Raw genomic sequence first — 27,568 nt, forward strand, 5'->3', positions numbered from 1 at the left:
GACGCATCCTCCAAACACGTCACCGTCCAGGTCCGCTGGGCCTACATGCCTAAACACTGACCATTCCCCTTAACAGAAGAAGCCCCCTTTCACTGTTCCAAATTACAAAGAACAACTCTGGTATTGTAAGTAAAGCAAAGCCAGGCCCCGGTGTATACCAACTATACAATCCAAGATGGATACGTCACCGAATGTTCCTAATAATGGCTACTAGTGGTGAGGTCACCGGAACACAAAGCAGACCTTAGCCTGTGCTCTCTTACGTACACCGTCTAAAGGTGAAGTATAGGTGCTCGATTTACCATCTATAAACCGCCTCACGCCACTGAGCTCAAACAATTGCAGCCTTGTGATCAGGAGATTTGTACTTCTCGTTCTCATCAGAGAACGAGACAACAAAGCCACGTCACACCAGCTGCCCCGCCAATGACGGATAGGCTGCTAGGGACATTACGGCTGTAATGCTCACTGGTGAGAGAAGAGTTTACGACAATAAGATGTAAGAAACAACGCTTTGCTCAATCTCTGCATCCGCCACATGAAGATGGCTTTCTGGACTCACATAGGGTCCCTTCTAGAAAGAAAACACAAACCCAATGTGAACGATGGAACGGATAAAACTGTGAGGTTCAGCAAGAATTGAGCAAAGCTACATATACTTCTCCTTTAAATACGTCCAATGTAAAATGGAAGAAATCTCCTAGCTACTACCTTCCCCACTCCCCAATTTTTAGCTCAGTGGTGCAGCCTCATTTACAACAGGGATTCTGCGTTTACCCACCCGGACCCTCCCCAATCCCACACCCCAACACCAGCAGTAATGGCCCCTACAATATTTACACGTGCTAGATCTCCCCCCCTACCCACATAACCCCCACCCCACTCCCCTCCCACCCACTTTTCACAACCCCCTCCCCGTTCCAATCTTCTATTCCACCAAAAGCTTGATTTCGCTGGCAAGAAGCTGGTTCATGTTAAAGATGGCGCTCTTGGTGAGAAGCTCCCTCTCCGTGGCAGTGTCAGGATCACTGTCCACAGAGCTGGAGCTGGCACTCATGCTGTCTCCTGCCTCATGGTGATGGAGTAGAGGAGCAGGCACATCAACGCCTGTGCCGGAGGTTACGCCAGGCAACTCGGGCTCGCTTGTCTCACTAGCGCTGGACACGACAGAAAGGAGGGACATTCGTCTGGTCAGTCGACTTGGCAGAAGGGAAAGGGCGTAGTCGGCCACCATGGAGGCTACGTCCATGTTGCAGGCTTTGTCGAACGCAATGAAGCCCACGTTTGCATTTGCCTCACAGACACAAAAGGAGCCGTCTTCTTTGGTGAGCAAATCAATGCCACACACATCCATTCCCAAGATGTTGGAGACCTGAATGGCGAGTTGCTTGCCCTGCTCGCTTAGCGTGCACATCACCCCGATGCCTCCTGTGTAACAAAAGGGAAAGAATGTAAGGACTATAAGTATAAATGAACAGAAACTACTGCAGCGACACAAAAAGAAAAATCCACAACTATAGTAAAGGCCCCAACCACTCTTTATATACCTAGTGAACAGTTGCTTTGCATTCTGCCATCTGTAGAACATCTCAGCATGGTGCCGATCACACGGCCGCCGACTACGATGACTCTCACGTCTCGTCCATGCGACTCCTCCACGTATTTCTGGAACAGGTAGGGAGCTTCATGCCGGATGAGATGACTTAGGTCAGCCAGGTGATGCTTGTCCCGGGCTAAAAACACAGCCTTACCTAAAAAGCAAACAATATAAGTGATGCTGGGACAGAGGTAACTTCATATATGCAATATGTGCGGTGCTTAGGTCATTCATAACCAGACCTAATGGCACCCATATACCTTAGGACAAAAATAACCAGACTGTATATGAGGGGAGGATGTCAGAGGAAAATCAGGCACCAGATGTTTCGCTCTCCCCAGAAGTTAACCCCCACCAGCACCTTTACCCTTTCCCCATGCCCAGTCATGTGAATGTAATGGTTGCGGGCAGGATGACCGCTAAGCTGGCAGGCCTCCTGTACACCATGGTATTGTGTAGGTACAGGTGACAAAGCATTATCCCCAGGCTGCCTATGGCCTTGGACTATACATAAACTAATTGAGGCTAGTATAGGAGCCATTGTATTCTATAGACCAATGCAAATGACTGTCTCCCATAGTCTATGCATTCACACAGAGCCCAGACAGCAAATAAAATAAATAGCGCACGTCATTCAGTTCACATTGCAGTCTGGGCAAATGCACTGACTGTAGAAACCATAGTCATGTGCACGGGCCCATAGAACGGGCTGTAAACTATTCACATTTAAAGATAGTATATGGACCATTCTCTACGACAGTGTGCAGGGGGCCATTTTACTGCTTGGATTTGGCTAGCTGCAAGGGACGTACCTCTATGGCCCCGGGTGTTCTTCACCACCATGGGAAATTCCAAGACTTCGGCCTCATCGATCATTTTTGAGAAGTTTTCGTGACCACCTGTGAAATAAGCACATTCACATCACCAGGCGAATCAATAAGAACCCCTCTTCCTGTTATAGACAAGCAAACAAAATAAGTCAACGCTCACCATAGGAAAACGTATCGGGCAGGGGCACGCCATGACCCGCAAGCTCCTGAAATGTCCAGAACTTGTTGACGCAGTTAAGGATGGCCTGTGGTCTGTTCATCAGCCGACAACCCATCTTCTCCAAGTGCCTAAGGACGGTGATATCGCTGTCACTTTGCACCCAGGGAGTGGGCACACGGACCACAACCACCTGGGGATACGAGGTGACGAACTCTCCATTCACACGGAGACCTGAAATGACAAAGCGCAGATGTTAAAGCCGTTTAGTAACATCCTATTACTGCTAGGGGTCATGTAATATAAAAGTCAAGCAGGAAAGCCATGGATGCTTCACAACAACCTGCCGCTGCTGTATCCTGCTAGGGGACCAGCAAGACAATAGCGCAGACCCAGAGCCCGATCATCAAGAGCCGCTTCTGCCCCTTACAAGATAAAGGATAAAGATGACCTTTAGTAACCTGTCCTATAACATGGGGGGGAAATCTGCGTACATGGAAAGAAAAGAGTTCATCTCCTAGCAGCCTCTACAAAAGACTTTTCCTTGATGGCTTGGAACGCTTGTCGGGAAAGACGCAAATAGATATTTCCCACGATACGTTTGTATGAGGGGAAATGACGACAGTAAATAGTACAGATATAACTTACAGCCTGGTAAATACGCTGCTCACAGTGGCTAAGCAAGCATCACATGACGCCCAACAGTATCGGGCCCTCCAGAAAGAAGACTGGTAAACCAAGTGCTATCCAAATACAGATCACAGACAAGGGACCTCTTAAAGGGGAATTCCAGAGATTTTCTTCTTCTTTCAAATCAACTGGTGGCAAAAAGTGCCAGAGAGTTGTAATTCACTTCTATTAAGAAATCTCCAGTCTTCATCAGCTGCTGTATGTCCTGCAGGAAGTCGTGTTTTCTTTCCAGTCTGACACAGTGCTCTCTGCTGCCACCTCTGTCCATGTCAGGAACTGTGCAGAGCAGGAGAGGTTTTCTGTTTCAATATATTTATTGGGTTTTAGCAGGAGAGGTTTTCTATGGGGATTTGTTACTGCTCTTGACAGTTCCTGACATGGACAGAGGTGGCAGCAGAGAACACTGTCAGACTGGAAAGAAAACACCGCTTCCTGCAGGACATACAGTAGCTGGTAAGTACTGGAAGACTGAAGAATTTGATACAGAAGTAAATTACAAATGTATAAAACATTTGACACGAGTTGATTTGAAAGAAAAAAAAAAGTTTTACTGTACCCCTTTAAGAAAGGGTTGTCTAAAGCCAGCCACACCCCTCACAAAGCTTCTGGGGAAAAAAAAATGGAGTTGTAAGTAGTCATATGGAGGTCACGTGTCACTACTGCCCCCCCCCCCACACACACACACACACTGAATAAAGGCTATCATTGCTATGTCATGACCTCTAAGGTGGTCGACCTGATGCAGCAGCCATGAACTGGTTGATTTAGATGAAGGGAAAAAAAAAACGGGGGGGGATTGCAGAAGAAGCTGTGCTTCATTTATTTTATTTTTTTATTCAGATCACCCCTTTAAAAACACTGAAGACGAAGATCTTTATATCCACTCAGTGGTGACAGAATTTATGACTAAGTGTATTCGTATAGGTAACAAGGCGCAGCTCTCTATTCTCTAATGGCGACAAGGATGCTCCCGGGCCGGGGGGTCTGACATGTGCGTGTTTACACAGGACTTTACAGTCAGATGTCACAAGACTCATGATATATTATCTCATGCATGGGAAATTCAGCAAGAAAGCGACTGCTGGGTCAGCGCGGCAACAGGAAAACCATGTCAACCTTTCATAATAGAGAGAACCCCGGCCCATAAGCCCCTTCACGCACAACCGTGCAAAGGGCTCCGCCACAAAGGGCCGCCATCACTTCAGGCCCAGCCTGGGCTAAGCCGCTCATTGTTACTCAGTGACCTTTGCTATTTCACCACAATATACGCTTCTCACGCTGCGGCTATGTCATCAGGATCCTGGTCGGGCAATGCCGGTCAGGAAGCGGATTTGGTTGTTTTTTTTACATTTCGGGGTTTAGACCTGAACGCCATAATCTCTTTCGATAAGAGGAGATGCTGCGGCAGGTTACGGCATAAGAGTGTGAAAAGACACGGCTCTGGCTGGCACATTTATAGCTGCCGCATTGCAGGAGCTGGACAGACGGGAGCCGAGGGAAGTAGACACAGGAAAGTGCTTGGAATGCTGAATGAGAAGGGTTTCTAGAAGACGAGGAAATTCTTGAGTGGACAAAAAAAAAAAAAATGGATATGAGGTGATCCAGACAGACATGGAGATGATGAAGAGCTGACGCTGCTAAACCATTCACTCTGCGATACAAGCCGGCTATCCCACCTAAAGGGGCAATGCACCAAATAAAAAGATTGTGAGGGGGTGGTCTACAACTCTCTCACTATACAAATAAGACAGACAAAAGATTATTGATCAGGAAATCCGTCAAGCTTCCTCCGATTTATCCTCTCATGTGCTATTATTCTGTCAGTGAATCCAATGTATGAACTACAAACCCAGGACAACCTATTCCATAACCGCAGAGGCAGCAGGTACATCTGCCCTGACTGCGGCAGAGTGGCCTCATCCCAAGACTGTGGGAAGAATCTCTACAAAAAGCTTCTCTGCCACGAACCTTCCTGTGACATATCAGCTGGTAGGAAGTTTACATAAGGAGGAGGGGCGGCTCCGAGCCTCGGTCTTGTGATCCTCCCCCCGCATTTTCCACTTCGCTGTACAAATGACTGCATTTCATAAACTGTAATGTGTGTGCCAAGTGGGAAAAATACAAGGATGCCATAATAAACTAGAGGCAAGGAACCAAGCCCCTCCTCGGCCATCATGAAAACAACGTCAATTCCAGACCGCGTGGCAGAAGACGGCTCCTCTAAAACCCAGCGAGGTCTCTTTTATAACTAAGGAATTACCGGCTGTGCATTTCTCTTATATAAGGCCTGGGCTACACAGAGACTTTGTGGTACTACGGATTAACTAACTATTGCACTACAGCTGCAGTCCATAGTAGTAGTGTACAATCGTGTGGCCCAGGCCTGACTACGCTACATCGGCACGTGAGAGCCCGTGGCAACGCGATACTAATGCAGCATGCCTGACAACCCATCAGTATATAAAAGGCAGCTATAAAATAGCCAGTGACTGCTGCATTATGGCCAGGGGACAGGCTGCGGATTTACAGAGCAATGGTGGGAGGATTCCCATTCCTTTTGTTCAGCATTCAGCTAGCCTTAAAGGGGTTATTCAAGCTTTTTTTTTTTTTTTTTTTTTTTTTAAAAAGAAAAAGAACTAAACATGTCCACTTTTTTCCAGAAACAGCACAACTCGTTTGGAGCTCAGATCCATTGAAGTGAATAGAGATGGATTGTAATACCACACACAGCCTGAGGACAGGAGTGGAGCTATATTGCAAGAAAGTAGCTGTGCTTTTCTAATCCCGCATAACCCCTTTAAAAGTGGTTGATCTGGGAGCACTACAGATGCAGAACAGGTCATTAGACTGCATTATATATTAAGCCCCTATACACAGAGATGACAGCCTGAGGGACCTTCTAACTCCCCCAGATGATTTCAGAGGTTGGTTGGGAATCAGACGAGTTGGATTTCAAATGCTGGAGCAGATTCTACTATGGAGAGAGCTATAGGGGGCGTACTAATCTTTAAACCATCTAACCAGACCGATGTATCACAAGAGAAGACACTAGTTACTCCAGGGTGAGATACTGGAGCAGATTACTAAGATGAAAGTGTCTACTGAGGTCAAGCTAACAGGTCATGCCCTTTCCTTGGCTGCCACGCTCTCAGATGTTGCAATCCAGCGCAGGGACACAATTTGCTTACCTAGGTTTCCTTGCTCGATGGTCAAGACCACCTCGTCCATGAGCAGATACCGGAACTCGAGGTCTTCTTCGCAACACTTCGCCTTGAGAGCCCGGTGGATCTCCTGCTGGGGATAGTCATCCTTTATCCTTCTGTCTGTCAGAAACCAGAGACGACCATTGGAGCTGCACATTTTTACAGGCCTGGAGGGGGGGTAGAGACAAGGAGGGGGCGCTCCCGGAGTGGTCTGTAAGAAAAACAAGAGATGCATTTATTTACAACATGATCTTCAGACATTATGTGCAGAAGAATGTGCACCCCCCCCCCCCCCCCATGATCCAGGATCCTGCTCTTCCCTCCTGTAGGAAGTATAGGGCCAGTTGGGACTTGCACACACACACACACCGGGTGACAGGATCAGAATCATCCCTACCTATGCCTACAGCATTGGGTCCTTCACATGAACGCTGGAGTCTTCCTACAGGATATTCTGAATGAAATTTAGGGACGCCAAGCCTGAATAGTCCACATGGAACAGATCACTCCCGACCCCTCTAACTACAGGCCCTCTACTGCCAAACTACAATTCTCATCTGGTCTGGAAAGCCAAAGCTAAAGTTGTCTAGGCATGATGGGAATTGTAGTTAGGCTGGAGCAAAGCCGCGATTTTAACACCCCGACTGTAAACAGGCACGTACCAGGATAGTTAAGGGGACGACATCTCCTGAAGAAACCCACTGAACAATCCAATTAGCCCCAATCTAGGCTGCCCCCATACACATTATATAGGAGATGGACCTTGACCACATGATAATACAGTCCCAATCACATAATGGTATTTCGTGTCCTCTCTGCCCGGCCAGGTTGGGCCCATTTTACACTCCAGCCAATTTATATGGGAATCTCTGTGATGTGGCGGCCATCGTCTGTCCCATGTCTACCACATATACAATACAAAATCATCTGCAACTCTTATGGCTGATGTGTATATATATATATATCTCAAATCCTAGTGGGCCACGACCTGTTCTACATGAGTGGTGGTCAAGCATTATTGTGCCACACTAAGTCTATGGGTGACATTTACCTGTGTAATAGGGCTAAGGATCAAGGACGGATGTTATTCCTATTGCTTATATTCTTCACAAGAAAAACTTGTTGGGGGGGGGGGGGGGGGGGGGGGGGAGAGACGGATGTTAAAAGAAATCAAGCTAATTCACTGGTTGATCGAGCCATTCCTACAGATTCCCTTCATCCGCACATCTCCCTGTACAATAGCTGACAGCCGATAAAAGAAGAGGGCTGCACTAATGATCTAGCCTGGACGCACAACTAATAGTGGCTACTAAAGGCTCCGAATACGAGCGCCCATTGGAGCTAAGGGAGCTCTGTACTCGGCTGCTTTAAAGGGAACCAATCACCGGAAAAACGCATATAGAGCTTTTGAAATGTGCTGTTAGAGCACACAGCACACTTGCCACACGTGTTTCCATAGCCTCCGCGCCTTCCCCGTGTAAGCCGCAAAGTAACTTTATAAAACTGGCGCCCTGTATGCTAATTACCTGAGGTAGTCACCTGGGCGGTGTTCGGCTAGCAGGTAGTCACGGTCCCCTGGGCGTTCTTCCGCTGTAATCACGCCCCTCTGGGCGTGATTCAAACGGACGAGTAGCTGTGACATTCTGATGCCGGACGCCGCCGCACATGCGCAGTGCAGCCGCTTCCATTCCAGCGGTACTGCGCCTGTGCAGAATAGCCTCGAATAGCCTGTTAGCCGGAGTTCGAGGCTATTCTGCACAGGCGCAGTGCAACCGGAATGGAAGCGGCTGCACTGCGCATGTGCGGCGGCGTCCGGCATCAGTACGTAAGCGCGCCGACGTTGGGCACGGCGCGCTCCCGAGTGACGCCACAGCCACTCTGCCATTTGAATCACGCCCAGAGGGGCGTGATTACAGCGGAAGAACGCCCAGGGGACCGTGACTACCTGCTAGCCGAACACCGCCCAGGTGACTACCTCAGGTAATTAGCATACAGGGCGCCAGTTTTATAAAGTTACTTTGCGGCTTACACGGGGAAGGCACGGAGGCTATGGAAACACGTGTGGCAAGTGTGCTGTGTGCTCTAACAGCACATTTCAAAAGCTCTATATGCTTTTTTCCAGTGATTGGTTCCCTTTAAGTGACAGCATCTGACCGCCTGTGATGTGGGACGTGGAGCCTGTGATCGGTGCTGCCCCCCCATCCACCAGACATTCATCACTGAACCTGCGGAAACTTAATAGCAATTGCCAGAAAACCCATTTAAGACGGAGCAACCAATATATCTGATGGTTTCTGTATGGCCCTTCCTAGGGCTGAGCTGTATTACGCCTCCACCGTATTATTATAATGAAGGAAGAATCTCTCGTCTATCCATATGGCAAGCGACGGCGCTCCAGACATACAATACAGGCTGACATGTGATGCAGGCGGCTAATGTGTTAACCACACAAAGACGCCGGCTCCATGGATTGGGTTTGCACAGCGTTCTTTCAGCGCCACCTTCTTTGCGGCACAGGCTGGCAGTGCTGACGCTGCTTAGCTCTACAGATCCAACCCCCCCCCCCAGCTGCAGAGCCGCAGCCGGCAGACAATAGACTCAGTGTAATGTAAGAAGGCAGCCGCCACATGCTGCCCTCCCCCCATCCATCCTGCAACCTGGAGGGAGCTGCACAAAAGAGATGCAGGGGAGAGAAGCCGGATCCAACCCCCTCTCACCAAATACTCAAAGAGAAGCCCCACCCCGCCACAAGAGGCGGCAGCAGCGGCTCTCATCCAGGGGGCACCATTAATCACTCCTGTGCCCTCCTTCCCTCCAGACACCTATCCGGACACACACTGCTATTCTGTAGCACAGCGCTGGCGCTTGTGAAAGGGGAAAAAAAATTCTGCTTCTGGTACGGAGAGGAGACGGTGCAGACGGCCCCTTCCTGTCTCTACAGCCAAAACATGATGCACCCATCACTACCGAGGGAAGAGTGAATAATCTGCCCCCCTCCCCCTACACTACAGCACAGGAGGGGTTAACGTGCACGCGGATGGCCGCTCGCTCTCTAAAAAGGAACGCGACAATCGGCCATGTTGTCTGCCCTGGCGTGTCTCATGCTTCACTTTAACCTCATCCTCACCAGGCACCATATGTTAGCCTCGATCTGTCCCTCTAGAAGACGTGTGACAATCAGCAGGACCAGCGCGGCGTCCGCATGTGGGAAACATTAAAGGGTCAGATGGGAGACATGCTGGATACCTAGAGCAGTGACGTCACCCGCTCTGCCGGCTATGGGTGGATGCTGCATCGCAGAACCGGCCAAAGGGGTTTTTTTATATTGTGCAGACAGGGTGTGCCACAGCGAGGTGGACAGCTAAGCAACGTACCCGGCAGATGGCCATCACAGACAATGACGATACACCAGAGAGCTAGTGTGCGGGAGGGAGGGCTACACACCTGCATAGGGCAACAGGGCAGACATGTTTGATGTGCATCTTTAGAAAAAGAAAATGAGAAAAAAGCACAGCCACTTTCTTGCAAAAGCGCCACCCTTCCCTCAGATTGTGTGTGGTATTACAAGACAGCTCCATTCACTTTAATAGAACTGTGCTGTAATACCGCACCCAATCTGAGGACAGTGGTGGCGCTGTTTTTGCAAGTAGCCCTTTAAAGGGGTAATGAGAGATTATAACTACCTTACAGTGACAATCCTAAAGTATTTCCTGTGAATATGAAAGCAATCGATTGCTCTCTGTTATCTGCCATTTTAGAACTCCACTTAAAACAGGTCTCCTGTCTCTTAGCCATAAATCACAGGTGTCAAATTCACAGCCCTCTGGCTGTTTCAAAACTACAATTCCCATCATGACTGGACAGCCAAAGCTTTAGCTGTCCAGGCATGATGGGAGTTGTAGTTGTGACAGGTGGAGGGCCAGGAGTTTGACACCTTCGCCACAGATCCTAGATTTCTGCAACACTACAACCCCCAGCATGTCCGCACCATCCTACATCCTATGAGGATATATTCCGGGAGCAGATCCACGCCGGCTCCTGTCATCTCTATCATCGAGTGGTTGCCAGATGGAATCAAATCATTTCTAAATTAAAACCAACTTTTCCAGGCTGATTCACATTAGGGAAGCGCTATTTTCTCCTCTGCAATTACAGGAAGATTCCTATAACGTGGCTGTAACAGATTGTGCGGTGACCGTCTCCAGCGCTCATCTGGCCGACAATCCAGGAGTAAGAGACGGAGCAGAACGACTATTTATAAGACTTGGCGGCTATCATGGAGACCACCTGATCAGAGGACCCCACTGCCGAGACCCCCGACATCCCATTAACCCATCTGTAGTGCAGCATGGGTCTCATTATAGGACCCCCACTGACATCAATATCTGTGTATACTACAGCAACCAGCAGGTTTCAATTGCGGCAGATACCCCTTTGTAGTTGCTCTTCCCAACTTAAAGGGGTTATCTAGCGCTACAAAAACATGGCCACTTTCCCCCCTCATCTCCAGTTCAGGTGTGGTTTGCAGTTAAGCTCTATTTACTTCTATGGAACTGAGTTCAAAATCCCACCCAATCTGGAGACAAGAGAGGGGGGAAAAGTGGCCATGTTTTTGTAGCGCTGGATAACCCCTTTAATAGGAGTAGGGGGGAGAGGTTGAGACGCTGCCAGACATCTCGTCCTCTTGGAAGCAAGGTATACACAAGTTGAGATGCCATCATAAACATTTAAAAGGACTTAAAGGGGATCCTAGTCATACTTTGAAGGATTAATGCACTCAAATACAGCAGTTCTCATGCACTGTGGACATCCTTTCTAATCCTGGATAACCCCCTGCAACGTGAAATATTCCCATCTCTACAGTACAGGACCACTACGTCTATTTTTACTGGCTCCAAAAGAAAATTTAGGCTCATATGACTATTGACCTTTGGAACGTCCACCTAGTGGGTGCTGTGCTAGTGGTCACACATGCTCAGTCCTGACACATGGCTACACATAGGTAGAGATTCTGAAAGGAACCATTAACAGCTGAGGGAACCATAACAGTAGTATCTACACAAGATTGGATTTGCTCAAAAAGAAAAACAATCAGAATTTTTTTTACATGATCTAATAGAAATGTAACGTTAGTTGTGTGATGGCCCATCTACCAACCACACAGGACAAATGCTGATGTCATCCAATTCACGAGAGCGCCGCACAACCACACAGGAAGGAAGGCCACGTGTTAAAGGGCGCACCGATGTGCTGTGCAGGGAGAGGGGCCAGCCCACTGCTAATAAGGAGAAATTTATGTGTGTGTGTGTGTGTGTGTGTGTGTGTGTGTGTGTGTGTGTGTGTGTGTGTGTGTGAGAACACTGATCTATTAGTCCAAAAGTCACTGAAGCCTGGCAAATATAAGGGGCCAAGATGATATTTATATATTCAGTATGGGTCCATGCGCAAATACGTCACAGCATCATCCCTATGGTTTCATTAAGGGGACAGAAAGGTGCCCCATCAATTGCCTGAGTGGGGACTGGAGGAATAAGAGGAAGGGGACGCTGCTCGCTGAAGGAATATGAAACACCAGGCTGCAAACCCGAAAAACATGTGCGAGTCAGCAGGAAATAGAAGTCAAATCAGCAGAGCGTCCAACACCGCGGTGTGGACCCGAGCCACGTATGGCCAGGCCGCCCCTCCTCCGGTCATGATCGAGCAGGCATGGAACGCACCAAAATCCCAGAGCCCGCACCGCAGCCATGTCACGGCCACTTATGTAACGTTTCTTAGAAGGCAGAGAATGTCTGGCAAATCCTATAGTGAGGGAATGTCTGAACGCTGTATTAAGAGTGTGGCATGTGGACCTATAACATCTGCTGTCACAGTGCCAAATGACTCTGAACTATCCCAGCCACATAGCCCAGAAAGCTGCCAGCCTGACAGCTTCTCATCTCTCCCCATGTTAGTCAGTCCTCACTGCTTTCTTAAATTCTATTCATGATCACAATGCTGTGATCTCCAGGGGGTCCTCTAGCATACATACACCCTCACAAAGATGCCACACAGCCATGCCTTCAGTGCAGCGCTCATGTGTCGATGGTCAGGAAGTCACATTTGCTATGCGTCAGCTCTGCCAAACCACCAAACTCTCCCTGATGTCAGTGATTTATCCTGTACACACCCCACAGCCCGAGGCACAGAGGAGTCCGGGACTGGTAAATGTTACCGCATAGGATACACACAAAATTTTCTACGCATCAATGAACCTGAATTACAAGGCATAGAGATTACACCCAGCGTTTACTATGCAGATCCACAACATATACAGTGACTCCTCTCCTGTCACATGACTTCCTGTTCACCGCCGCTGCAACCAGCAGAACAAAAAGGTGTTCATAGTAGTGAGAGGCTGATAGTAAGAGACCCCCACCCCAATACACCCAGTCCTGGAAATAACTGGCCTCTGACCCTGCAGATTAACATGGATTGTATCTGCGGGATTTATAACAAAGCAAATGTAATGCTCCAAGCGTCTACACAGGTTGTCTGGTGATTCACTGTATTATACTTCAGAGCTGCACTCACTATTCTGCTGGTGGGGTCACTGTGTACATACATTACTGATCCTGAGTTCCATCCTGTATTATACTCCAGAGCTGCACTCACTATTCTGCTGGTGGGGTCACTGTGTACATACATTACATTACTGATCCTGAGTTCTATCCTGTATTATACCCCAGAGCTGCACTCACTATTCTGCCGATTGCTACTAGAAAGCATAAGCGGACCTGCTGTGGGACGGCCTCCTTACATTTTTCATCTATAATGCAGGGGGCAGATCATGTTCCCTCCATCAGATGACTTTACATTGTCTGGTGTCAGGACGACTCAAAATACAAACCCCGGAGAAAGCTCTGTGCAGACCCTGAACAAGCAGGGAATCCATGCAGATACCAGCTCTGAAGCCTGCTGAGTATATGGTCTAAAATTCAGCCTCCAAAATTAACCTTTAGGGATACTTTCTCGCAAAGAGAGAACTTGGTGACCTATGACCACTATGCAGCAGCGCACAAACAGGCTCCTCCAGCAGGGGCTGCTCCCTTCCAAAACCTCAGGCTGCGTCTTGTCTGCAGCAGCTGTCAGCAGGTCGGGGTCACAGACTATCCTCATACTGACCCGCCATCAGCCTGCACTAATTCTCTGCCCATAGGACACGTCACTGAAAGGTTACTATCCAAATACAGGTCACAGAGCATGACCACAGGCGAGAGGGAGATTTACTGCTGACTACAAAGCAAAACTACTAGTGCACACGCTCACAAGTATTCACAGGTCACATACCAGGAAAGAGAGATCATGGTCTCATCCTCTTATGAAGAGTCTCTAAGGGCCCTATTCCACAGTAACGATAATCGGCGGATCGGCCCCATTTGGCCCGATTCGGCTGATTATCACTCTGTGAAATAGACAGAACAATCAGCCGATCAGCCAGAACTAAAATCATCGCTCCCCCACCGCGCATCGCTACGATTGAATAGCGGTGCACGGCGGCGACCAACATTTGACAAGCAGCATCATACATTACCTGTCCAGGCTTCTTCTCCGCTCTGTCTTCATCCCCGGGTCACGCGCGCTCTTTCTTCAGAATGGCCGGTCAGCTGACGGAGAGCTCAGCCAATCGCCGCGGCCTGTGATTGGCTGAGTGTGGCCTGTCAGCTGACCGGCCATTCTGAAGATAGAGAGCGCGGGACCCGGGGATGAAGACAGCGCGGAGAAGAAGCCTGGACAGGTAATGTATGCTGCAAGGACATCGGTAATCGGGCCGTGGAATAGGCCCAGTAAACAAGCAGCGATCTAGCAGATCGCCGCTCGTTGACATCGTTGATCGGGCCCTCCTCGGCCCTTGGAATAGGACCCTAAAAGATCTGTCTGAACATAGAAAAGGCTGAAGAGGGAGGGGGGTATACCGCACAGCAGCGGCCTCAACAGGTCTGAACATAGAAAAGGCTGAAGAGGGAGGGGGGTATACCGCACAGCAGCGGCCTCAACAGGAGGAGTCCGGCACTGCATGCAGCTAACATAGGTGGATAAAATCTGCCCCTCTAGCTTAGTAGGGTGCCCCCCTCCCCCCCCCCCCAATCATTCCTAACCAGTTACAGATGAGACATTCTGCGCAAACACCCATGGTCAGATACAGGGACCAGGAGCCGGCCTTTACCCCTTTGCTGTTAAGCATTCGGCTTTGGCGCTACTAGGTCCGGCATCACCGGGAATTCAGTTCAATGCTCTGCCGCAGGCGAAAAGGATTGAGCCATTTACAAGAAGAAGAAGTCTGTCTCGACCAAAGAGGACGTCATTCGAGAGCTTATTAGTTACGCTCAAGCCCAGGCAGCTGCTTCTGCTCGCCCGCCTGGGAGAGAGCGATAAGCTCACACAATGTTCCCTCTAAGCCTCTGTGACTGCGAGGGACCTGGGCGCTGCACCTTGTAAGCTGGGCAATACAGAACGGCAGCCGAAAGATATTATCGTACACTGCCCTATTATCTGTAAGGCAGGAGCATATACAGGGTCATATAGCAGCTGGAACTAGCACTGTGGGGGTGAGCATCTTCATCTCAGGGGGTCTAAGCAAGTAACAGGCGGTCTGGGGCAGTGAACTGAGCATCACTAGGATAGATAATGGCAATATTCCTGGCGGTCTGGGGCAGTGAAGGGGTTAAGGTCAGTATTCCTGGCGGTCTGGGGCAGTGAAGGGGTTACGGTCGGTATTCCTGGGGTCTGCGGCAGTGAAGGGGTTAAGGTCAGTATTCCTGGTGGTCCAGAGCTGTGTATTCCTGGTAGTCTAGAGCAGTGAAGAGGTTAATCTCAATATTCTTGGTGGTCTGGGGCAGTAAGGAGGTTAATTTCAATACAGCTGCTGGTCTAGGGAAGTAAAAGGGGTTAATGTCAGTATACCTGGCCATCTAGCAGTAACCCTGGTGGTCTAGGGCAGTCTAATTCTTCAGTTCCTGGCAGAGTAGTGGATGCTCTGACATTGTGTACCCACAATTTTTTTAGGATTCCCCAACGCCTAATCCACATTGTGGTGTAAACACAACCATACTCACCTCTCAAATCTTATCTCCAATTTAATAGGAAGCTGAACACTGATGGTTCAGCTTCCCATTCTCTAATCCCAAGTGTGCAGGGAGGAGGCAGAGAGGACTGTGCAGCTCTCTCTATGATCAGAGCTCTTCAGCTGTGGTACATAGTAGGATTTAGGACTTGGGCTGTGCGGCTTTTATTTCTATAGAGGGTCTCCACACAGCAGACTGATATGTGACGGTGTGTGGATGTCTATATTTCTATAGAGGGTCTCCACACAGACTGATACATGTGAATTGCAATGTTGGTAGTGTAAGTCACTTACTATTAGTTGCGGCTGGAGACGAGTTGGTTGCAGAATCTCAATGCAGATCTTCCAGAACACCTACAGAGAAGACAGATGTACATTACACCTATACACAGAGCGGCAGACTGCTGGATACAGCACATAGCACACAGTATATAGCAGGCACAAGGTAATAAGCAGATCCCAGTGCAGAGCTGCCGCCGCCTCGCCAGTCTCCGCTTATCTCCAGACGCATATTGGCTCCATAGGACGCATATTGTGTCTCCTTAAAATGTCAAGATCACGCTCAGGGACATCAGACGAGACACAGATCATCTCCTTATTTACACTTCTGGCTCCCTCCACATTCCACACAAGCCAGGAGATGGTACACGTCTACAGCTGCTGCAGAACTACAACTCCCAGCATGCAATCCCGAGGCCCTGCTGTCCTCAGGGAGACCCTCACACTGCTTACTGTGCAGGAGAGCGCCCATCTGTCAGGTTAGTCTGATGTAAAACAACCTGCCCTCTAGATGAGTGAATGATCCCCTTTAAAGGTTCCCTTGTATGAACTCTTTATTATTCCTCTCAGCGGTTTCTTGGATGAAGCAAAGGGTTAATCACGGCTGCCATCAGCGCCTCACAGCTGGCATCAGCGCCCCTCGAGGGTTCTTCTCTCCTACTGCTCTACCGGGGCAGCTCTGGTGTTACTTTTCTACATACATGAACCAGGAGGGTCAGGATGAACAGCTTTTCTGTGGGGGTAGTGAAGGCCATGGGTGAAAGAGACCCAACCAGGTTGGCATTCACTGCCCATGAGCGCCCCCTGATGTGTGATCCCCATAGACCAAAATGGTGTACATTCTCCAACCTGTGTCGCTCCGACAAACAAAACTACATAGGGTGTATTTGCCCCCTACACTGCAATCGTATTCCATAGGGCCGTGCTCCCCAACCACTACAGCTGGAGAACACTGCAATTCAGTTGGAAAACTACAACTCCCATCATGCCCTGACAGCTGTCAGGACATGATGGGAGTTGTAGCTTTCCCCGAGCTGGCCTTGGAATAGCACAGTACCCCCCATTAAAGGGGTAGTTCACCCAAAAAAATTTGCAGTCAACAGGTGCCAGAGGTTTGTAATTTACTATAAAAAAAAAAAAAAATGTTGATCTTCCAGTACCTATCAGCTGCTGTATGTCCTGCAGGAATTGGTGTATTCTCTCCAGTCTGACACAGTGCTCTCTGCTGCCACCTCTGTCCATGTCAGGAACTGTCCAGAGTAGGAGAGGTTTTCTATGGGGATTTGCTGCTGCTTTGGACAGTTCCTGACATGGACAGAGGTTGCAGCAGAGAGCACTGTGTCAGACTGGAAAGAATACACCGCTTCCTGCAGGACATACGGCAGCTAATAAGTACTAGAAGAATTTAATAGAAGTAAATGGCAAATCTATATAACTTTCTGCCACCAGTTGATTTGAAAGAAAAAAAAATTTGGTGAACAACCCCTTTAAATCCTCACCTTGTGCCATGGTACAGGCCGCTGCTTCGATGATGCAATCTGACTCTCCTGGAGAAGCGGTGCTTCTCTCCCACCTTTCGCCCGCCAGGCCCCGGCTTCTATAACAGGTTTGTCAATGAATAGTAAATTCCTCCTTTCACATGTGACATTACTTTGCTACTCTGTTTACACTGATCATGTAGTAAATTCTCAGGTACTAGTGGCTTCCGCCGCCGCCGCGTGTTTAGCGCCCAGGGGCTCCGCCACATGAGGATGGATGACGAGAAACACACAAATGGTCACAGGAACAGGGAAACGCTCTGAAGTGAAGAGCCGCATGGCTGCTTTTATAGGCATTACTCACGGTCGCCCCATCCCCCCTCACTCATTAAAGTCAATGGGTCCTAAGAGCATGTCAGCTATGAGCCATCCTACAGGGTGCAGGAGGGGACAATTCTGCATCCAGGATACAGCATAGACTGGGACAATGGAGACGCCCCCTGCTGATGAGAGGAGGACCATGAGGGTGTCCCCATACCCATCATTTGTCTCATCGTCTCCAGCTAGTGACCTCTATTTATACCACTACCCGCCTTACTGTGCCACATCCATTATTATACACGTATGCCCCTTATCTTGTTGCCCCCCATTTCCTAAGATGATAGCTCTGCCCAGGCTGGCAATACCCAGATATGAGAGATAGATATATATATATATATATATACACACACACACAGGTCTGGATGGGTATACCTCCTCTAACCACTGCAGTGAACCCCAGAGACTAATGCAGTGGAAGAACTACAACTCCCATCATGCCATGGGAGCTGTAGTTTTGCAGCAGCTGGAGAGTCATAGGTAAAGGAACACCAGCCAAATAGATCAATGCAATGGTAATGTACATGACGGTACTGCGGCTCTATAGAGCAGCCCCATCGCACTGCACCCTTATAGGCCCCAGTGCACTGTATTACACAGCAATCTGCATGCTGCCTATACAGAGTCCCCCCACCCCTCCTGATACATGATGCCAGCCATCTGTACTAGACGCCAGGTCTCTAGTCTCTCCTGCCATCACAGACCATACACCCAGCCGCCCCCCTTTGTGCCCACCTCATGAGCATCCACCGTGCCCATCATGCCCAGGCAGCCACTCCTCTCTGCAACATGCCAGCTGCACATCTAATGCTATTATCCTTACATTCCCCATATATCACACCCCCAACCCTATCAGTATCAAGATATCAATATAAGAGAAGGCGTCCACCAAGGGGTGCCAACTATTACACACCATCACCCCAGAAACCCCCGCATTTACATGCCCACCCCCTGATGTAATACCAGCACCCCAGGAACCCCCTTACTTCATACAATCACCCTAGACACCACCTAGATCACATGATGCCCAACCCCCAATGTAGGATTATCACCCCAGATACCCTCAACAACACATGATCACCCCCCCCCCTCCTCGCCCCTTATTTTACATGCCCACCTCCTGATGTGCCACCATCAACCCAGGGACCCCATCACATGACCCCCCAGAAGCCCCTTATTTTACATGCCCAGCCACTGGTGTAACACGATCACCCAGAGACCCGCTACATCACAAGATGCCGCCCCCCATGACTCCCTTATTTTACATGCCCAGCCCCTGAGGTACCCCATCACCCCTCCCCAGCAGCCTGTGCTGTACCCCCCTTACCCCCTCCCCAGCAGCCTGTGCTGTACCCCCCTTACCCCCTCCCCAGCAGCCTGTGCTGTACCCCCCTTACCCCCTCCCCAGCAGCCTGTGCTGTACCCCCATTACCCTTTCCCCAGCCTGTGCTGTACCCCCCTTACCCCCTGCCCAGCCTGTGCTGTACCCCCCTCCCCAGCCTGTGCTGTACCCCCCATACCCCCTCCCCAGCCTGTGCTGTACCCCCCTCCCCAGCCTGTGCTGTAGCCCCCATACCCCCTCCCCAGTCTGTGCTGTACCCCCCTCCCCAGCCTGTGCTGTAGCCCCCATACCCCCTCCCCAGCCTGTGCTGTACCCCCCTCCCCAGCCTGTGCTGTAGCCCCCATACCCCCTCCCCAGCCTGTGCTGTACCCCCCTCCCCAGCCTGTGCTGTACCCCCCATACCCCCTCCCCAGCCTGTGCTGTACCCCCCTCCCCAGCCTGTGCTGTACCCCCCTCCCCAGCCTGTGCTGTACCCCCATCTCCCCCTCCCCAGTCTGTGCTGTACCCCCCTCCCCAGCCTGTGCTGTAGCCCCCATACCCCCTCCCCAGCCTCTGCTGTACCCCCCTCCCCAGCCTCTGCTGTACCCCCCTCCCCAGCCTCTGCTGTACCCCCCTCCCCAGCCTCTGCTGTACCCCCCTCCCCAGCCTCTGCTGTGACCCCCTCCCCATGCTGTACCCCCCTCCCCAGCCTCTGCTGTACCCCCCTAACCCCCTCCCCAGCCTGTGATGCCAGCTGCTCCCTTCCCCTTTCTCCCCATCCTCCATGATCGTTCCCTTTAAGCCCCATGTGCGATCCTTCAGCATTACAGCCGCTGCCAGTAACCCCTCCCCCAGCACCAACCACCCAATCACACGACGATCCCCACATCGGCCGACATCATCGCGACATTGCCGGCACCGCTGCATCCCCTCTCATCACCCTGTGCCCCTCACAGCCGCCATTCCCGCCGCCCGCTCCCTCCTCACCCCATCGCCCGCTCCCTCACCCCATCGCCCGCTCCCTCCTATACTCACTCTGCCGCCTTCCAATCGCCGTGGTCTTTGTTATGTCTGACGAGTGATGAGCACAATGCGGCAACACAAAGGAGCGGCTCAGCCACGTACAGCAGCAGCAGCGTGTGCCGAGAGCCGGACGTGCCGGGATACGGGCGGACACCCGCGCCGCCGGAGCAGCTACGACGAGATGACTGAGATCCCCGAACACCGGCAGCTCCGACAGACACGTCCGCACTCCACGCCACACTCACACCGACTGAGAGACAGCAAGCACACGCTGCAGCCCACGGCCACACCCACCCACAGCCAGCGCCGACGCCCTATTGGTGGAGAGCCTCTCCGGGCGCCGCCCATTGGCTGGAACCTGATGGCGGGAAAGGAGGAGAATAGAAGACTAAAGCGGAGACGCAGGGGAAGAAGGGGGATGAGTGACGGAGGGTGCGGCAGGATAGCGAGCGCTGATTGGTCCAGGCATTAGGGGGAGGCGGGGTCCGGAGAGCATCGTGCAATTCTACGTTCAGCATCTTCTTCATACACCTCTAGGGGTTTCCGATGACGCCAGCAGGGGCCTCCCCGAATATATAAAAGCAGCTCGGTGGGCGGGAAGACTAGGCTGAGGGGAGTGATGGAGTCTGACAGGAAATAATAAACATAAATATAGTAGTAATAAGTGAGAGATTCTGCACAGTCTGTGATCTGTGGGGCTGGTAACAAGGATGGAGGATGGGTGGTACCCAGTGCTAAGCTACCCACATTCATAGTAGTTGTGTTATACTGCCATATATACTCAGCCCATGAGGTGCCAGTCAGTGCCAAGCTACCCACATTCATAGTAGTTGTGTTATACTGCCATATATACTCAGCCCATGAGGTGCCAGTCAGTGCCAACCTACCGTCAGTCATGGTAATTGTGTTATACTGCCATATATACTCAGCCCATGAGGTGCCAGTCAGTGCCAACCTACCGTCAGTCATAGTAGTTGTGTTATACTGCCATATATACTCAGCCCATGAGGTGCCAGTCAGTGCCAACCTACCGTCAGTCATAGTAGTTGTGTTATACTGCCATATATACTCAGCCCATGAGGTGCCAGTCAGTGCCAACCTACCGTCAGTCATAGTAGTTGTGTTATACTGCCATGTATACTCAGCCCATGAGGTGCCAGTCAGTGCCAACCTACCGTCAGTCATGGTAATTGTGTTATACTGCCATGTATACTCAGCCCATGAGGTGCCAGTCAGTGCCAACCTACCCACATTCATGGTAATTGTGTTATACTGCCATGTATACTCAGCCCATGAGGTGCCAGTCAGTGCCAACCTACCGTCAGTCATGGTAACTGTGTTATACTGCCATGTATACTCAGTCCATGAGGTGCCAACCTACCACCATTCATAGTAGTTGTTTAATACCTCCATATCTACACAGGCCATGAGGTGCCAGTCAGTGCCAAACTACTGCCATTCATAGTAGTAGTTGTGTAATACTGCCATATATAAACAGCCTATGAGGTGCCAGTCATTGCCAACCTACCATTATTCATAGTAGTTGTGTAATACTGCCATATATACTAAGCCCATGAGGTGCCAGTCAGTGCCAACCTACAGCCAGTCATGGTAGTTGTGTAATACCTCCATATACACAGTCTGTGAGGTGCCAGTCAGTGCCAACCTACTGCCATTCATGATAGTTGTGTAATATTGCCATGTAGACTCAGCCTATGAGATGCCAGTCAGTGTTGACTTACTGCCATTCTTGGTATTTGTGTAATACCTTCATATATAAACCGCTGATAAAATGCCAGTCAGTGCCAACCTACCACCATTCATTGTAGTTGTGTAATACCTCCATTTATACACAGCCTATGAGGTGCCAGTCAGTGCCATCCTACCGTCATTCATAGCAGTTGTGTAATACTGCCATATATGCTCAGCCCATGAGGTGCCAGTCAGTGTCAACTTACAGCCATTGACAGTAGTTGTGTAATACCTCTATATACACACAGCCCATGAGGTGCCAGTCAGTGCCAACCTACCGCCATTCATAGTAGTTGAGTAATACCTCCATATACACACAGCCCATGAGGTGCCAGTCAGTGCCAGCTTTCCGCCATTCATGGTTGTTGTGTAATACCTCCATATACAGTATAAACCACCCTTAATAGTGCCTGTCAGTGCCACCCTACCGCTATTCATGTAGGTTGTGGAATACTGCCATATATGCTCAGCTCATGAGGTGCCAGCCAGTGCCAACCTACCTCCATTCATGGTAGTTGTTTAATACCTCCATATTTACACAGCCCATGAAGTTCCAGTCACTGCCAACCTACCGCCATTCATGGTAGTTGTGTAATACTGCCATGTAAACTAAGCTCATGAGATGCCAGTCAGTGCCGACTTACTGCAATTCATAGTATTTGTGTAATACCTCTATATATAAACCACCGATGAAGTGTCCGTCAGTGCCAACCTACCGCGATTCATTGTAGTTGTGTACCTCCATAAATACACAGCCCGTGAGTTGCCAGTTAGTGTCAACTTACAGCCATTTAAAGTAGTAGTTGTGTAATACTGCCATACTGCCCTGGGGCAAGAAGGATTGTAAATGTAGAAAGGTGTCTGGCAGCGGCTTATTCCCAAACTCCACAAAAGAAAACTGGGTTTTCTATGCTGAAACAACACAGTAACATTCAGTCAGTTCAGATGGCGGTGTAGGGAGCTGTAGTGATGATCGCTAACACATACATCAGGGATACAAGCGCAAGGCATATCCCCCTCAATACACATACATATTATATAAATAACAGGCCAAATATTACCACCAAACAGAGAATAAGTAGTACCACTATACTGATACTAAACAAATCACACTGTACCAGGTCTAATACCGCCAACCATGACCGCCACCATAACTACTACAAAGTGATACCTCCACTCTCTTACTGAATTAAATAATGCATTAAAAAAACTTATTGGACTACCATGCAGTGTTGATATAGTGATAGATAACAGTTCTATACAGGCTCTGCAGTGTTACTACAAGTGATTACAATGCAGTTACATCCAGTGACCACAAGGAGATCAGAGTAACCCACTTTCCCTTTTCTTCTCCATCCGGTCCTGCCGCCATGATGATTGCTCTTGGCCGAGACTTGACTCTGCAGAGTTTGCCACCCAGACATCTTACGCTGCTCACTTTTCCAGCACCCTCCCATCCTTTTCCCAAACATTCTTAAAGGAGACCTGTCACCTCGACCAACCAGTCTGATCGTCCAGACTGGTTGTTCTGCTGCTCTGTTATAGAGCTGTAGAAGCTGAGCAGATTGATATATAATTTGACTGGAAAAGACTCAGCATAAGTTGTATTTATTTATATAAATCCCTGCTCTTTCTATGCTTAGCAGTCCAGTGGGCGGTACTACCCAGTGATTGACAGACTTTCCAATATGAAAAAAGAGATAGCTGTCAATCACTGACAAGACTCCTTTTAATGCTTACGAGTCCGGTGGTGGTCTTAGTGGTGATTGAGATCTATCTCTGAACAGGAAATGATAAAGGAAAGTCTGCCAATCACTGAGTAGGACCGCCCCCTGGACTCCTAAGCCCAGAATAAATAGGATGTAGAGTTTAGATATAATACAAGTTATACAAAATCTTTCCCACAAAACTATAGGCTCTGAGGAGCCGTGCCCTCCTGGGGGGCTGGGATGTTGTGACAGCCGCGCTGTCCTGGGGGAAGGGAGTTAGTGCCCAACAGCGTAATAGTGCCCCACAGCATAATAGTGCCCCACAATGTAATAGTGCCCAACAGCTAAACAGTGCCCCACAATGTAATACTGCCCCCAAATTTATGAGTGCCCCACAACATAATAGTGCCCCACAATGTAATAGTGCCCAACAGCGTGATAGTGCCCCACAACATAATAGTGCCCACAATGTAATAGTGCCCAACAGCGTGATAGTGCCCCACAACATAATAGTGCCCACAATGTAATAGTGCCCAACAGCGTAATAGTGTCCCCCAAAGTAATAGTACCCAGCCGCGTTATACTGTCCCAAAACCTAATAGTGCCCCACAACATAATAGTACCCACAATGTAATAGTGCCTACAATGTAACAGTGTCCCACAATGTAATAGTGCCCCACAACTTAATAGCGCCCCAAAATTTATTAGTGCCCCACAATGTAATAGTGCCTACAATGTAACAGTGCCCCACAATGTAATAGTGGCCAACAGCGTAATAGTGCCCCCCAACATAATAGTGCCCACAATGTAATAGTGCCCAACAGCGTAATAGTGTCCCACAAAGTAATAGCGCTCAGCCAAGTAATACTGTCCCAAAACCTAATAGTGCCCTACAACATAATAGTACCCACAATGTAATAGTGCCCACAATGTAACAGTGTCCCACAATGTAATAGCGCCCCACAACTTAATAGCGCCCCAAAATTTATTAGTGCCCCACAACCTAATTGTGCCCCAAAATGTAAAAGTGCCCCATAACTTAATAGTGCCCCAAAACGTAATAGTGCCCCACAATGTAATAGTGCCACATAACTTAATATTGCCCCAAAACTTATTTGTGCCCCACAACGTAATAGTGCCCCAAAATTTATTAGTGTCCCACAATGTAATAGTGCCACAAACGTATTAGTGTCCCACAATGTATTAGTGCCCCAAACTTATTAGTGTCCCACAAAGTAATAGTGCCCCACAATGTAATAGTGCCACATAACTTAATATTGCCCCAAAACTTATTTGTGCCCCACAACGTAATAGTGCCCCAAAATTTATTAGTGTCCCACAATGTAATAGTGCCACAAACGTATTAGTGTCCCACAATGTAATAGTGCCCCAAACTTATTAGTGTCCCACAATGTAATAGTGCCCCAAACTTATTAGTGTCCCACAAAGTAATAGTGCCCCACAATGTAATAGTGCCCCAAACTTATTAGTGTCCCACAAAGTAATAGTGCCCCACAATGTAATAGTGCCCCAAACTTATTAGTGCCCCACAACGTAATAGCGCCCAAACTTATTAGTGTCCCACAATGTAATAGCGCCCCAAACTTATTAGTGCCCCACAACGTAATAGCGCCCCACAATGTAATAGTGCCCCAAACTTATTAGTGTCCCACAACCTAATTGTGCCCCAAAATGTAAAAGTGCCCCATAACTTAATAGTGCCCCAAAACGTAATAGTGCCCCACAATGTAATAGTGCCACATAACTTAATATTGCCCCAAAACTTATTTGTGCCCCACAACGTAATAGTGCCCCAAAATTTATTAGTGTCCCACAATGTAATAGTGCCCCAAATGTATTAGTGTCCCACAATGTAATAGTGCCCCAAACTTATTAGTGTCCCACAATGTAATAGTGCCCCAAACTTATTAGTGTCCCACAAAGTAATAGTGCCCCACAATGTAATAGTGCCCCAAACTTATTAGTGCCCCACAACGTAATAGCACCCCACAATGTAATAGTGCCCAAACTTATTAGTGTCCCACAATGTAATAGCGCCCCAAACTTATTAGTGCCCCACAACGTAATAGCGCCCCACAATGTAATAGTGCCCCAAACTTATTAGTGTCCCACAATGTAATAGCGCCCCAAACTTATTAGTGCCCCACAACGTAATAGCGCCCCACAATGTAATAGTGCCCCAAACTTATTAGTGTCCCACAATGTAATAGTGGCCTCTTTAGGCCCCAGACAGTAATAGGGCTCCTCCTTGTGCCTCATGTTGTAATAATGCCTCTTTTTGCCCCCACATAATAATAATAATAGGCACAGGCATATACAAGTGAATACGAGGAGAAGGGCTGGTTAACGCTGGGCTCTTGCTCTGTTATGGAACGCCCCCTGGGCACCTGAAAGTCACTTATATATTAACAAAAAAAAACATTTTGGATCTGGAAAGGACGATAGAGATAAGAAAAAATATGGAAGGAGGAGGGGTAAGGCACTGTCAGACTCCTCTGGCAGTGGGTTATCTCTCCAAGAACAAAAGAATCAGGCAGTTGAAATCCAATATGCCTGAACCTTCTCTCTCTGACTTTATCAGTCAGGGGAGAATGAGAAGGCCCCCATACACATTAGACAGTCGGGCGTCAGCACAGAGTATTTCAGTCACTGAGTTGTCGAGCGGGCAGTTCCTGCAGAGGAAGCAGCGGAGACCAGGAGCCATGGGGGGATAGGTGGTAGGTGAGTATGGTTGAATATCAGGAGACAGATTTGTGCTGTGCGTGTACTTAGCTTACAGAGTATTGTCTATGTTATAACAGACTCTCAGCTGTGAGAGGTATTAGGCCTAAAAACGAGGAATGGAAACACAAAGTATATTAGAAAGTTCCAGATTTCATTTCACAATTGTTTACATAGAACCACAAACCCCTGAAGCGCTGTAATAATGCTGAGTGACACGGCCTCCGCGCCCACATCTTATTACTTATTCCATCTCACCAGGACAGGTGCCAGCTCTATACCCAGGGAAACAATGTATCCTATAATCAATCAATAGGACCTGATAGGTGCCAGATTATTAAATATTCCGGATCACCAGGCAGTTCAGAGAACGGATCACTAATCTTTCTGGATTATCAGATGGTGAATTATTAGAACGTTAAAGATTTATTTTTACGTGTATTATTTATGTGGAAAGCTAGATGTGCTTATTTATAGAGCGAGATGCGGCCTTATCTGTGTGCGGCTCGGAGTCACAATAAGCCTTTAATGTTATCAGGAATGAAATGTTTCTTCTGAGATGTTCAATGATATCACCAAGGAGAAAAGAGGCTCAGAGCGAGAAAAGCAAAGAAAACCACTTGAAGACATGTATATTTAATGGGCACGGACCTCACGTTCAGTATAGACTCTATAAAGTACTTACAATCCATTATGACCAGGATGTTCATGATTTCCATGGGCTTAGTATAATGGTCCTGGTATCTAGAGGATTCAAGATAACGTCCCTGGTATCTAGAGGGTTCAAGATAATGTCCCTGGTATCTAGAGGGTTCAAGATAATGCCCCTGGTATCTAGAGGGTTCAAGACAATGCCCCTGGTATCTAGAAGGTTCAGGGTGATGGCCCTGGTATTTAGAAGGTTCAGGGTGATGGCCCTGGTATTTAGAAGGTTCAGGGTGATGGCCCTGGTATCTAGAGGGTTCAGGGTGATGGCCTTCGTATCTAGAGAGTTCAAGACAATGTCCCTGGTATCTAGAGGGTTCAAGACAATGCTCCTTGTATCTAGAGGGTTCAGGGGGATGGCCCTGGTATCTAGAGGGTTCAAAACAATGTCTCTGGTATCTAGAGGGGTTCAGGGTGATGGCCCTGGTATCTGGAGGGTTCAGGATAATGGTCCTGGTATCTGGAGGGTTCAGGATAATGGTCCCGGTATCTGGAGGGTTCAGGATAATGGTCCTGGTATCTGAAGGGTTCAGGATAATGGTCCTGGTATCTAGAGGGTTCAGGATAATGGTCCTGGTATCTGGAGGGTTCAGGATAATGGTCC

General features: G+C 48.8%; 1 protein-coding gene across 1 annotated transcript; it reads right to left on the minus strand.

The window, feature by feature from the left end:
- Nucleotides 1-918: 918 nt before the first annotated feature.
- RIMKLB (ribosomal modification protein rimK like family member B) lies at nt 919-20,507 on the minus strand. The gene is made up of 7 exons (XM_069978840.1): nt 20,069-20,507; nt 15,872-15,931; nt 6,463-6,688; nt 2,588-2,818; nt 2,410-2,496; nt 1,548-1,751; nt 919-1,428 (listed from the first exon to the last, which is right to left on the minus strand). Exons 3-7 carry the CDS (start codon nt 6,632-6,634, stop codon nt 929-931), a joined length of 1,194 nt encoding a protein of 397 aa, XP_069834941.1. The 5' UTR covers nt 6,635-6,688; nt 15,872-15,931; nt 20,069-20,507; the 3' UTR covers nt 919-928.
- Between the last annotated feature and the right edge of the window lie 7,061 nt (nt 20,508-27,568).

The sequence above is a fragment of the Dendropsophus ebraccatus genome, chromosome 8 (assembly GCF_027789765.1).
Source record: "Dendropsophus ebraccatus isolate aDenEbr1 chromosome 8, aDenEbr1.pat, whole genome shotgun sequence".
In the NCBI taxonomy this organism is placed as follows: Eukaryota; Metazoa; Chordata; class Amphibia; order Anura; family Hylidae; genus Dendropsophus; species Dendropsophus ebraccatus.

Coding starts and splice junctions, on each gene's coding strand:
- RIMKLB (XM_069978840.1), bottom strand. CDS start 6,634: ATGTGCAGCTCCAATGGTCGTCTCTGGTTTCTGACAGACAGAAGGATA. Junction 2,819..6,462: donor CATCGAGCAAGGAAACCTAG/GTAAGCAAATTG, acceptor TTGTCATTTCAG/GTCTCCGTGTGAATGGAGAG. Junction 1,752..2,409: donor GAACACCCGGGGCCATAGAG/GTACGTCCCTTG, acceptor TTTGCTTTTTAG/GTAAGGCTGTGTTTTTAGCC.